This window comes from Parasteatoda tepidariorum, chromosome 9 (genome assembly GCF_043381705.1).
Source record: "Parasteatoda tepidariorum isolate YZ-2023 chromosome 9, CAS_Ptep_4.0, whole genome shotgun sequence".
Classification (NCBI taxonomy): domain Eukaryota; kingdom Metazoa; phylum Arthropoda; class Arachnida; order Araneae; family Theridiidae; genus Parasteatoda; species Parasteatoda tepidariorum.
The window spans coordinates 32477483-32491602 of NC_092212.1; the positions used below are offsets into that span (position 1 = coordinate 32477483).

The 14120-nt window shown below is 30.6% G+C and overlaps 1 protein-coding gene across 1 annotated transcript in view; it reads left to right on the forward strand.

The window, feature by feature from the left end:
- The window catches only part of LOC107441357 (cubilin), a gene marked incomplete in the record, with an annotated part of 195714 nt that overhangs the window by 102748 nt on the left and 78846 nt on the right, over positions 1 to 14120 (forward strand). Inside the window, 7 exon segments of the mRNA XM_071185787.1 lie at positions 249 to 441; positions 1926 to 2107; positions 4209 to 4365; positions 5435 to 5548; positions 7612 to 7836; positions 9175 to 9307; positions 10731 to 10930. Coding sequence (XP_071041888.1) covers positions 249 to 441; positions 1926 to 2107; positions 4209 to 4365; positions 5435 to 5548; positions 7612 to 7836; positions 9175 to 9307; positions 10731 to 10930 — 1204 coding nt within the window.

Genomic DNA, 14120 nt, shown 5'->3' on the forward strand with positions numbered 1-14120 from the left:
TATTCCCGGAAAAAAACTAAAAAATTTAATTTATGTGTTACCAGTTTTTACTCCGGTGCGCTGCCAAGATGAGATATTCCAATCGTGAAACACCGGTGGGTCACCCCGGCGTGAACGTGTTAACTGGCATTTCTTTATTTTTTCTATAATATGTTTATAGTATTGGTAATTATCGCTTTTTTGAATAACAAATAATGAGGCTAATTATTGAGAAACTACAATGTATTACGCGCTTACTACTATTACAGGTTTATGGAGGAGAAGATGAAAACTCGCCAAGACTCTTAAATGCATGTCGTGGATCAGGTGATTCTCAAATTGTGACAAGTCATGGAAATAAAATGACCATACAGTTTGCAAGTGACCATTCCATAGCGCGTAGGGGATTCCGGGCAACATATCGAAGACTACCTCCTAACATTACTCCTGGTGGTCCAGCAGGTAAATGCTTTCTATATTAAATTAATGTACATACTACAAAATGTATAAAATTTTACACAATGAGAAATAAATAACTATTGAAAGTTTTCGAGTTGCTACGAGCTATCTTTTTCGTGAAAAATTTTGTGTAACTCGAAACATTTTCCCTCTAAGTGGGTTGAACTGGCATCACTGATTCTATTTGTTTTAAACAGTTTGCCACATAAAATACAAGAGTGATTTTCTGTAATATTCAAATTCATTAAGAAACGCCGTTTATAATTTACGAAAGGTAAAATTTTAATAAAGCCTATACGCGTTTCAATAGTAAACCTTCATCAATATGATGATAAATGTGTACCATTGGGACATCCTACTGATGAATGTGTACCGTTGTGGCATCCTACTGATAAAGGTGTGCCTTTGTAACATCCTACTGATGAAGGTGAACCATTGTGAAAACCGAAACACCTCTAGTTTCTTATAAAGTTTTATCATTTGCGATTTTAAACATTGGTTTTAATGAATTTCAATTTGCCTCAGTATATAACCAATAAAATAAATGCTTCGCAAAGCTTCAAATTTTGGAGGATGCCCAAGCCACTTTTAAAAATGGTGACGAATTAAGACAAATCTCAATGGTTTAACACGACATTTATTCGGTGTTTTGCAAGGCAAATGTATATGTATGAAATACATGTCCAACAAGACCTATAAACATTGAGGTTTTACGTTAAAATGCTAATTCAGGTAGAAAAATAATGTAAGTTTATTACCATTATTACGTTTTTCTTAGTCAAACCTTGGTAGGCCTCTAATAGATAATCTGTTTCAATGCAGTTACAAAGATTTTGATATTCTTTTCACCTAACACCACATTGATGTCGATGCCTCATACAAAATACATAGATTAAACTAAGAATCAAATTTTTTGCTGCATTTATGCATGTACTTAATCATATTTAATTCAGGTGTGGGGATTTCAAATCCTAAATTAGTTTAGTTCAGAAAGCTTGATTTTTTTTTAATGGTTTTTTTGGTTTAATTTATTTTTTGCCTGAATGTACAAATTTGTACAAGTTTGGAAGAAACGTTTATGTTGGAGTTTTATGTATATATACTCATACATTTGTTTGCTCATTTGAAAATAGTACTTAATTCAAAGGAAACATATCATCTTAACATATCGCATCAAAAAATGAAATGTTATTTCTATTCACTACGTAGAGATGTGGGGACACTTAGTAATTCGAGGGAATTTTAAGAGAATCCTTGTTGGGAATATGTTATTAAAACACATAAAAACTGCAGCTTGTAGACAGAAATTGATTGTAGATTTCTTTTCGATGATAAGAAAGTACCTGTAAAATACATTAAAAAATCTCATGCAACAAAAACCAGAAAAGAATTTTTCCTAGTGTAATCATGTTTATATTCTATTTAACATTAAAAAATATTTATTTAATTTTTAAGTTGTCATCAAAATAACAGTTTCACTTTTATAGGCTGTGGTGGACTTTTCAGTTCTGATGAAGGTACAATTTTATCACCAAATTATCCTGAGACTTATAATGCTAATGACGAATGTGTTTGGTTAATTCGAGTGGATCCAAATCATCTGGTTTTGTTAGAATTTTATGACTTCGATTTGCCTACAGCCGCAAACTGTACATTAGGATATGTAGCTGTAAGTATTTTTTTTACTGCTAACTAATATTTAATAACAGATAAGCAGTTCATCCGTGTTCTAATATTATAAACATAACTTGTTTTTTAAAAGTTCAACTTTAAAAGTTCAACATGCTATTTCCTAACCCATCGGCTTTTAAAGCTGGTCGCAGCTTTCAAATCTGTTATTACTTTGCCAGGGATGCCAACTTGCTCCGGACAGCAAATATAAAGTGGTAGTTTATCAATTGTGATTCTTGGTTTAATAATTTCAATTTAGTAGATTTTTATTCACCACTATTTCGAAATAGTGGTGGATAAAGATCTACTAAATTGAGTTTATTAAACCAAGAATCACAATTGATAAACTACCACTTTAAAATATATGTTTGTTATCCGGAGCAAGTTGGCATCTCTGCACTTTGTAGAACTTATGTCATGCTATACCTTTTAAAAAAGCAATAAAAAATAGCCAAATATTTGCAATATTTACTTTGTAATTATTTACCGTTTTTTTAATTATTTTGGCGAATCCGGAGCAGTTGGCATTTTTGCATTGCCATCTGTAAGCTATGGCAAAAACAAATCCATTGATCTGGTTGATCAAAAATTGATCAATAGTATTTGCTGTATGATTTGTTATGGGAACAAATCATACCTCTGAGGGTACTGATCCAGGAGTTTCCTTGTCTTCTGGATTGGTTCAAAATAACAAGACTACGTAGTTGAACATTTGTAGTCGTAAACTCGAAATTGGGTTGATTGTTCAATGACGGTTATAAAATGTTATTTGTGATGAAAAGTTTCTCCTGTGGTATAGCGTTCACTAAAGCCATCTCATCACTGCAGTTCCATCGATTCGACTTCAATTACCTAAACTGTAGTAACCAAAATCAATTCCAAAATGTTTTTCATTTACACAATATTTCAGTTTTTTTTTATTTCCGCAATAACAATGAAAAATTGTTGTAATAAAGCTGCCTATGAATCCTTTTATTAAAAACTTGAAGAGCCGGGATAGCCTGGTTGGTAGGACATTGGGTCATGTTCGCGAAACCAAGAATTCGAATCCCGCAGGCCGAAGGATCCTTAGTGACTGGTGCACTTTATATCTGTCTGAGTTACAAAGTCCTACAAGTTCTTAAAACAAATAAAAACCTCTGGGGGTACTGGATCGGAGGTGGACCGTTCTCTGATTCAGCTCAAAACTGTGATTTGTGGATGAATGAATGAAGTATGAACGGGTCCTCCCTATAAAACGAGCTGTGACGCGTATGTGACCGAAGTCGTATTCTTGACCATAGATGGCGCCACTGAAAAACAAGAAATGCAACCACTGCTTGCCGATATTGCTAAATGGCGTAAGTAACAACAACAATTATCTTATCTTATTACATAGTTTTACAGGTAGAAAAACATTAACTATCTTTACACCCATGTAACGAAAAGATGCGAACTCATGCATCAAACATAAATGTTTTATATCACTTTTGATAAAAAAAAGTGTCGAATTTTAAAGTTTAATCAGAGTTATTTTAAGAAGAGAAATTAAAGAACTATATGTTTTGATCATACTGGGGAACAAATTTTTTGTTACACCTATACGAGTACTAGATTTTACCTGAAACGGTTGAGGAACTTTCAAAGAAAACTGCAGATTTTTTTACAAAATTGTATTTTTTTTTGTCTGAATGTGCAAGTTTATATACAGCGTGAAGGTTTATATGATATATCATCTTATATAATCATCTGCTTCTTTGAAAATAACATTTAAAAAAACGTATGATTTTAACGTATTGCATCATAAACTTAAATGCATTAACGCTTTCTTTTTCTATCACGTCCTACGGAGATGATAAGTGAGAGCACTTAAAATTCACCAGATTGAATTTTTTGAAAAATGCTGGTTCAGACTACAGTATTAAATTGTATAAAACTATATCTATATCTTTTAGAGATAAACCGCTTGCGCATTTGCGAAAGCATCTAAAATCCGTTAAAAATCTCACTCAACTGAAAAGGAAACGAATTCGTTCCCCAGTTCTATATGTAGTTGGCCTGGTTTTAATTATTTGATCCTACATTATTTATTAAAAATTAATGATACATATATGTGATAGATATATGATGGGGGTTCAAGCAACTCTGCCCTGCTTCTGAAAGCTTGCGGCCAAAAGCCAGAAGGTGAGATTGCATCAACAAGTAATCAAATGCTTGTAAGGCTGGTAGCTAATGGCAATAACGTGGGCAAAGGATTCAGAGCTCATTATAAAAGAGGTAAAATATAATTTTATTTCCAGTTTTTCGTAATTAGTTTCATTTTATTCTAGTGGCTAGAAGATGTTTTTGCATGCCCCAGGCAAAATCCTCCTTCCTGAATAGAAGAGTGTGATCATTGAGGGATGGGGAGCTAATTTAATTTCAAAAAAATCAGAAAAATATTCATCTATAGTTTAAATTCCATTTTACATATTTTATGTTATCAGACAGTTATGCATTTTTGTTTTAATTATTTCTACGAAATGATAGTTAACAACTTTTAAAATTGTTATCATTATTCAAAGAACTACTATTCTTGAAGCAATACTCTGCAAAAGGTATATACTGACTTTTCGCAGGTGCTAACGTGTTATCTGATTAAAATGTGCTACCGAAATTTACATAGGGTTGAAGAATCATATGTCGAAGAATCATATATCCATAAATTTATAAATCCAGCGAATTATAAAAATATCGACTTAAAAATAAAAATAATAAATCATTATGTACAAGGGTCAGGCAATTGGTTTCTGAAATAAAATACTTTTCCCATTAAAATCGAAAATGCAACGCATTTTGAAACGCTCTGCTCTAAGATAAAGCCTACCCTAAACATTAAGCTCGATTTTGTTTCTCAATTTAACCTTTTGCAATCCGACCTCTACAGGGACATCAAAACGCACCACTTCAAAATATAACATTTTTATATCTTTATATTTAATTATTCGATTTTATAATTGTTCATAATTATATAAAAATTTTGATTACCGTTTCATTCCTACTTTTCACTTATTTGGTGTTGAGGAAATATAAATGCAAGTTACCATTTATGTCCATATCTGCCAACTTTTGCTTCGCCTAAAGATAATTTTCCTAAGGGGTAATGAAATGATAAAGAAGTTCTATGCTTTTTGACAATTATTTTATTGAATGGTGAGCAATTAAAAATCAAAACTTTCCTAATGTTTGGTGACTTTTAACTTTCCATTTAACTCTTGGCATCTCTGCACTTACATTTCTCAAACTCCTTATCTCCTACTATCTCACAATTACGTGTAAAAATTAAAGAGAATTTCAATTTTTTCAGGTTGTGGTCAACGCCTTCTTGCTGATAATGGAGGAGAAATAACTTCAATGAATTATCCAGATTTTTCACCAGGAAATGTGAATTGCAGCTGGATAATTTACACCTCAGATCCAGGTATTCATTGTTTACCTTTAGCTATTTAACTGTAAAGATAATTTTTCTTTTTTAGACATAACAATCCCGATCTCTTATTTTTTTTAGACATAACAATACCGATCTCTTATTTTTTTAGACATAACAATCCCGATCTCTTATTTTTTTAGACATAACAATCCCAATCTCTTATTTTTTAGACATAACAATCCCGATCTCTTATTTTTTATACATAACAATCCCGATCTCTTAATTTTTAGACATAACAATCCTGATCTTTTATTTTTTAGACAAAGCAATCCCGATCTCTTATTTTTAGACATAACAATCCTGATCACTATGAATCTTAATTTTTATTATTTATCCAGATTTCAAAGTTTACAAATAAGTTTTATCTAACAAAAATGTATCCTAGCCAAATATACATATTTGAGTAATTAATATGTTATGGAGAAAAAATAAAACATTTTTTACTCCTAAACAAGTAAATTTTTAAAAGTGATATACATTTGTTACTTTGCACTTTACTTTTTCTGTAGTTTTTTATCCAGCAATCACACGGACAGCTGTGTTAAAACAAATTTAAAAACAAATTCATGACGGATGGATTCTCACTCTATAACCAAATCATAAACTCTACTAAAAGTGCCAAATATCTTGGAATCATTATCACCTCCAATTTAAATTGGTGTAAACACATACATAACATAATCGAAAAAGCCAATGGAGCCTATTGGGCCCTTAATTCAATGCAAAAATCTGACTCCTTACTTCATTTAAAGTGTAAACGTACTATTTATCTAATAGCTATCAGGCCCATTCTAACGTATGCCTGCCCGCTATTACTACTTTAAATACTAATGTGAAATGCAAACTTTCACATACGGAAGGCAGAATCCTTAGAAGGATGGTTGGTAATCCCAAATGCATCAGCTTCAACAGTATAACACAATGCTTGAAAGTTGACGATATCAGTGTTTATATAAATAAATTAAATAAAAATTAAATAGCTATCAGGCCCATTCTAACGTATACCTGCTCTTCTGTTACTACTTTAAATAATAATGTGAAATGCAAACTTTCACATACGGAAGGCAGAATCCTAAGAAGGATGGTTGGTAATCCCAAATGCATTAGCTTCAACAGTATAACACAATGCTTGAAAGTTGACGATATCAGTGTTTATATAAATAAATTAAATAAAAATTAAATAGCTATCAGGCCCATTCTAACGTATACCTGCTCTGCTGTTACTACTTTAAAAAATAATGTGAAATGCAAACTTTCACATACGGAAGGCAGAATCCTTAGAATGATGGTTGATACTCTCAAATGTATCAGCTTCAACAGTATAACACAATGCTTGAAAATTGACGATATTAGTGTTTATATAAATGAATTAAATAAAAATTAAATAGCTATCAGGCCCATTCTAACGTATGCCTGCTCTGCTGTTACTACTTTAAATTCTAATGTGAAATGTAAACTTTCACATACGGAAGGCAGAATCCTAAGAAGGATGGTTGGTAATCCCAAATGCATCAGCTTCAACAGTATAACACAATGCTTGAAAGTTGACGATATCAGTGTTTATATAAATAAATTAAATAAAAATTAAATAGCTATCAGGCCCATTCTAACGTAATATAAATTAAATAAAAATTTCTATAATAAAACCCATAATTTTACACCCAGCTATTTTTATCTCCTCCTTGATACTGACCTCATCAAAGATAAAACAAAATTTTGCCCCATTTCCGCTTTTTTCTTTGGTGATATGGAGACCCCGACAGAGCTGGAACAAAGTACAGTTTCATATTTTCTTTTAAATCATTTGCATGCATTGGTGTAGAAAATGACTGTGAATCAAATTTAGGAAACAAAGAAAGATACATTAAAACAGATCCTTAGCTAAACGAAAATTTCCCAAAAAGAGTTGAAAGTTGAGCAAAAAAATAGTTAAATAATGATTCTAAGGGATTATGACAGGATGGTGATAGATTTTTGGAAGGATTATGAATGTCATACTAAGTAGTATTCTATCACATTCATCATAATTAATTATAAAGATACTTTTTTTACAGGTGAAAAAGTCATCCTTACTGTGACCAACCAACAGATTCCTGAAAGAGATGGATGTGTCCATTCTTCATTGATCATTATGGATGGTGATTTACCTGATTCGCCAGTTCTCAAAGAAATGTGTGGTTCACGCTCACTTTTGCCAATAATTTCTCAGAGCAATGCTATGCACGTTTTCATGAAAAATTTTGGAATCTTCAGGGCAACTTATGGCCTATCTTCTATGCGTAAGGAATACATATCATTTTCGTTAAAAAAAAAAAAATTAGGGGAAGAGCCAACGCCTCCTATAACTGAAAGCCTCCACACGGTTTTTTATAGGTAGTCCGATCAGACCAGTGTGAAGGATATCCACTTTCCGAACAGTCACTTAATACAAAATCTAGTTAAAATAAGAAAGTGGTAGCAAATATATGACTAAAAAATTTTTTTATTTATGAATATTATTGGTTTGCCTTATTCACTTGTCAACCACTACAGATTCAATTCTCAAATATATATGATGGAGTTCTCTCAATTACTTTTATAAAATTTCACCATTCATTTGCGCTTCGGCGGTTTATTTCTTATTCCCACTCAGATGAATTAGTTGGAGCCCGTATGAGTACTTTTATAAAAGGTTTTGGGTTCATGCTCACAACTGGTTCACTTTTTAAATAGTCTCTGCGGACTACTTATAAAAGACCGTGTGGAGGCTTTTTGATGTAGGAGGTGATGGAAGAGCGAGGCATTGCCTGATTTCTCCTTTAAAATTGTGTTATGATGTGTGGGGCCTAAAAATGATTGACGATTTGAAAACTCAAAGAAAAATCGAAATATTTAGAAAGATATAAATAATCATGTATGTTTAGTGAGCTACAATTTGTTTAGAAAGCGAGAAAAGTATTTTCAATTAGTTTCAAAATTAGTTGCAGAGTTAATCAACAACTGGTGCCGCGGATAACTTTCGAAACATTAAAACTATGCTTTCTGCTACATGTCAGATAATTCTCAATGAAATATTTGCGTGGATGTCTGTTTATTTTATTCCCAGACTGCGACACGTTGCTGGAGAAAAGGATTTTTACATTAGAAAAATTTCATAAAAGATCTTCTCAACTATCAGCGCCATCTTTCTTCAAACGGTGTAACTAGTTAGAAACCATATTGCTGGTTTAGATAGAATGATTTAGCAAACTGTAACTATACGTTTCAGCATTATCGTTTCTCTTTAATTGATTTTTTAAATTAAGTCTTTTTTTTAACATATCATGCCTGAACTTGATGACACATTACGTAAGATTAGCTCAAGCAGAACTTTAATAATTCTTCCTAACTTGATAGGAACCTTAAGAGTCGTGGACTACGATTCTATATCTTAATGCTAGAAAAATGTTCGTGAATTCAAAATTTTACTTCATGAATATAAGAAATATTTTACTTCCATGTATTCAGAATTTTTGTGAATTAAATAATTAAAGGAATAGCTCAGAAGATCTAGCAGCTGCTTCTAGTCTTACTGCATTATCGGGTTATCATAAAAAACTTTTATAATTATTTTTGAATAAAAGCATTTGTTATTTCAGATTGTGGTGGCGCGTTTTCGTCTCTTCAAGGTACATTTGGTACTCCTGGTTATCCAAACAACTATGACATGACTATGGAATGCATATGGACCATTCAAGCGTCAGCTGGCAACAAAGTTCATTTGTCTTTCGAGTAAGTGATTTCATATAATTACATTACTTTTTCCAAAAAAGAGAAAAGATTATTGTATTAATTTCGAGTAACATACAGATATTATCAGTAAAAAAAACATTAATTTATTAATTAAAGATATCTTGAAAAGTATAAAAAATAAAATACGTGGACGAAGAAAGCTTGATTATTAAGTAATGTATTTAAATATTCATATAAAATTAAACAAATGGACAAGAATTACTTAGAGTCCGGGATATTTATGACTTTGTATTAATACCAGATTTTTTATTGATATGGTGTAATAAATCGAAATAAGTGAGATAAATTATCATTTCAACCAAAAAGCAGCTGCCAATTTGATAAAAGTGAGTTAATTCAAGAATATTGGCTTTGAAATCGACGATGGATTGAAGTCTTAGAGAATATTAGAAACGAAGTCAATTAGTCAGAAGAATCGAAACCGAATTAGAGAATATAGAAAATTTTACCTTAAAATATCAAGCTCATTTCTAGCGACTAAAAAAAAGCCATGAAAAAATTTATTGGTTTTGGGACTTTTTATAAGACTGTTTCAATTTAGTTGAATGCAATACATCAAAGGTATCCTAGTAGGAAGGAAATTCTGAAAATGGTTGCGATTATCACGGCGATATTGTCGGGAAATGGATATATTTGACTGAAATGTTTTACAGAAATAACCTTTTAGTGAAAATTTCCAAAATGTACCAAATGAAAAACAACAAATTTAAAAAAAAGAGAGAGAGAAAACAGTGCGTTTATAGACTGATTATTTTGAAGGCAGGATTGAAGCCAAAGTAATTTAAATCATTTTAGGTATATTGAATAGCATTTTAATTAATTAATTAAACAAAAAACTATAATTTTTTAATAATTACTGGAGAGTTTTATAGTTACTTTCATTGTTTCTTCATTTAAATTACTGTAAAACTAAATTAACAAAATCACGTTGTTATGAAAATGTAAGTTATAAGTACCTATGATTAAAATTAAAATATAGGTAATTACACAATCAACAAATTGAAAATTGATTTTATAATTTTCTATTATTTTTCTGAAAAACATTTTTCGGAATAGTTAGAACCCAGTTAATTGTATTAATGCTTGATTTATTTATTTTATTTACTTATTTATTTAATTTTTTATTCATTTTATTCATTTTATTCATTTTATTCATTTTATTCATTTTATTCATTTTATTCATTTTATTCATTTTATTCATTTTATTCATTTTATTCATTTTATTCATTTTATTCATTTTATTCATTTTATTCATTTTATTCATTTTATTCATTTTATTCATTTTATTCATTTTATTCATTTTATTCATTTTATTCATTTTATTCATTTTATTCATTTTATTCATTTTATTCATTTTATTTATTTATTTAATTTATTTATTTATTTATTCATTTTTTTGCAGAGTCTTTAGCATCGAGGATAGTGATTACTGTAATAATGACTATGTTGAAATTCACGAGAATGATGCTGCCGGCCCTCTTATTGGAAAATATTGTGGACACCGAATCCCTAGCAATGTCACAGCAGCTAGAAAACTATGGATCAAATTTAGATCTGATGACATCGGCACAGACTCTGGTTTCTTAGCTAACTATGAATTAAGTAAAAATAAATATACATTTCTAAAAATAAGCTAATATTAGCTGAAAATTAATGGAATAAATATATAGCCGAAAATATATAAAAGAGTTGGACAAAATAATGTGAAATCCGCTATATGAACTTTATAAAAACATCCTTCCTTTTGGTTGCAAATGTTTCGAAAATTTATACATTGCAAGCCTGTTAGCACATTTTGAAGAATCATTGCTAAAGTTTTTAAAAATTATGGTATTTTCATCGGTGCAAAAGTTTCACTGTTCAGAAAGATCGAAGGATGTTAATCTCAAAACTCTTAAAAGATTTAATTTTAAAAAATCTGTAAACTTAGAGTATATAAAACTTTTCATATTTTACAATTCAAAAAAATTGGCAATTTACAAACTAATTAATAAAAATAAATGCCATTCCAAGTAAAAATGTTAGATTTGAAAATTTTTAGAGCATCAAATTCACCTTTCAGAGAACACCAAGTTATAAAATTTTGCTCATTTTTGCACGTTAAAACAAACAAAAAATAATCACAGTTCTTTTTTTCGAATTTTATCATAGGAATCAGTTTCTACTTTTAGTACAGGATTATCTGAAGTGATCTGGGAATTGTAGGTTGAGAAAATGAAGGACCACCATCTTAATTGCTTTATTTTCACATTGATATTAAAGTTTAATGGCTTATTTCTGGTTTTCACATAGATTGGATTAAGCGCACTATTAATTTACTATTTATATGTTACATATTATATTTAATTTCACAAATAAAGGAACAAAAGGTTTTGAAAAATGCACTATTTTCGATCTATTTAAAATACCTATTGCTCATAAAAAATAGTAAGAGTATAATAACAAGATATAAATAGTAAGAATATAATAGTATAATAACAAGAAGACCACATCATCGATAAAGTTAAATGCAATATAGCAAAAAATTTAAAAATAAAGTTTAATAGCAAACTAACTACAAAAGAAATATAATAGCTTGAATAAAGTGTAACTAATAAATATAACTGATAATATAGCATAAATTTAACTGATAATATATAAATACAATTAGTAATCTATAAATGATCAGTAAATATTAAAAAAAAACATATAAAAATTATAGCGTGAATGTTTCATTTTCATAACCTTTTTGCGTCTTGTCAAAAGATGGTCCAGAAATGTTTTTACCTGTTTTAGAAGTATTCTTCAGATCTTCATGTTCCGAAAAGTTTTAAAATAACTCTCTTCTTCGTCATACGAAGTTGCTTTCAGCAATAAAATTCGTTTCGTATAGACAATTAATACAAGTTCAGAATATCCTCCAGATCTTCATGTTCGGAAGAGTTTTGAAATAGATCCTCTTCTTCATCATTCAAAGTTGCTTTCAGCAATAAAATCTGCTTGGGAAAGACAATTAATACAAGTTCAGAATATCGTCCAGATCTTCATGTTCGTAAGAGTTTTGAAATAGACCCTCTTCTTCATCATGCAAAGTTGCTTTCAGCAATAAAATCTGCTTGGAAAAGACAATTAATGCAAGTTCAGAATATCCTCCAGATCTTCACGTTCGGAAGAGTGTTGAAATAGACCCTCTTCTTCATCATGCAAAGTTGCTTTCAGCAATAAAATTCGTTTCGTATAGGCAATTAATACAAGTTCAGAATATCCTCCAGATCTTCATGTTTGGAAGAGTTTTGAAATAGACCCTCTTCTTCGTCATGCAAAGTTGCTTTCAGCAATAAAATCTGCTTAGGAAAGACAATTAATACAAGTTCAGAATATCCTCCAGATCTTCACGTTCGGAAGAGTTTTGAAATATACCCTCTTCTTCCTCATGCGAAGTTGCTTTCAGCAATAAAATCTGTTTCGGCTCGGCAATGAATACAAGTTCAGAATAAAGCTGTATAATACAGTTGTATGTTCTTACAAGTACTAAACATTTATAACTTCATACATGAGGTTTGCTTTTTGTGCTTTTGCCAAAAAATTTAAAGAGCTTTTTTTAAAAAGAAAAATTAGAAAAGTAAATTTAACTACATTTTATAAAAAGTTTCAATTTTTCTGAATATTGGTAATTTTTGGATACTTCGTAATATGTTGGGGTTCAAGTTATACACTTGCCTTGGGACTCATCATTCCTTAATCCAAGCCTGATGCAATACTCAATTTAAGCAATAACTGGAATTCGAATGAAATAATAAAGCAGAACAAAATTTTAATACTTTACAGAAATGAGTAATGATTCTCTCAAAGTAATAAGACAGAGACTGGTTAGCAGGGAGCTGGACTCATGTTCGTAAAAACGGGAGTTCAAATCCAACAGACCGAAGATTCCCCCAATCGTGCATGGTGACTGTTGCACGCTAAATCTGTTGGCTCGCAAAGCCCTCAATGCTCCCCAAACAAATTATGCCTCTGAGGCTAATTTGGAGATTGATCATTCTCTGCTTCAGGTCAAAATTATGATCTCTGGATAAATGAATGAATCCGCCCTATAAACGGGTGTGACTTATTGGTGTACCAGAAGTCGAACTCTAGGCCATAGATGGCGCCACTGGAGCATAAGAACAATCACACCATACTGCCTTAATGTCCGACGACGACGACAACAACAACAAGACAGAATGTGTAAAAGGGTGCCTAAAAGGGGAAGAGCAGTGAATGAATTCTACGTCCACAAAAACGATTGCTGCCTCCTTTTTTTCATTCTTTTTTATTTATTCGTATGTATTTATGTGTAGAAAGAAACAAAATACAAAATATTAAAATTAAACTCGCCCTGAAAACAGATTTAGATGCTTTTTAATTTACGTAATTTATGTTTCTCATTTGACAAGACATTTTTGGGTTACAGTTGTTTAATAGTAAGCATAATGCTTTTTTCATCCAAAGCGAAAACTTATGAAAACTTACCAAAGTGAAACTCGTTTTTGTTAACTGATTCTGATCAAACCTTTAAACCAAATGTAATGTTTAAGTAAATCATTCGATGTGGAATTTACTGATCATTAGTTATGTTATATGTAATTTTGCGTATGATGCATTTTTTAGATGGTTTGAGAAAAAAAGTAAAATAGGGGCTGAAATTAAGCAATTTTTTGGTTCTCTAAAGTTTATCTCACTTTGAACCGTTGCAAATTTTTATTTTTCTTGTTTGGGAGGTTCTAAGTTAAATAGATTTTCACAAATTGTTCGAAAATTATAAAAATGATGT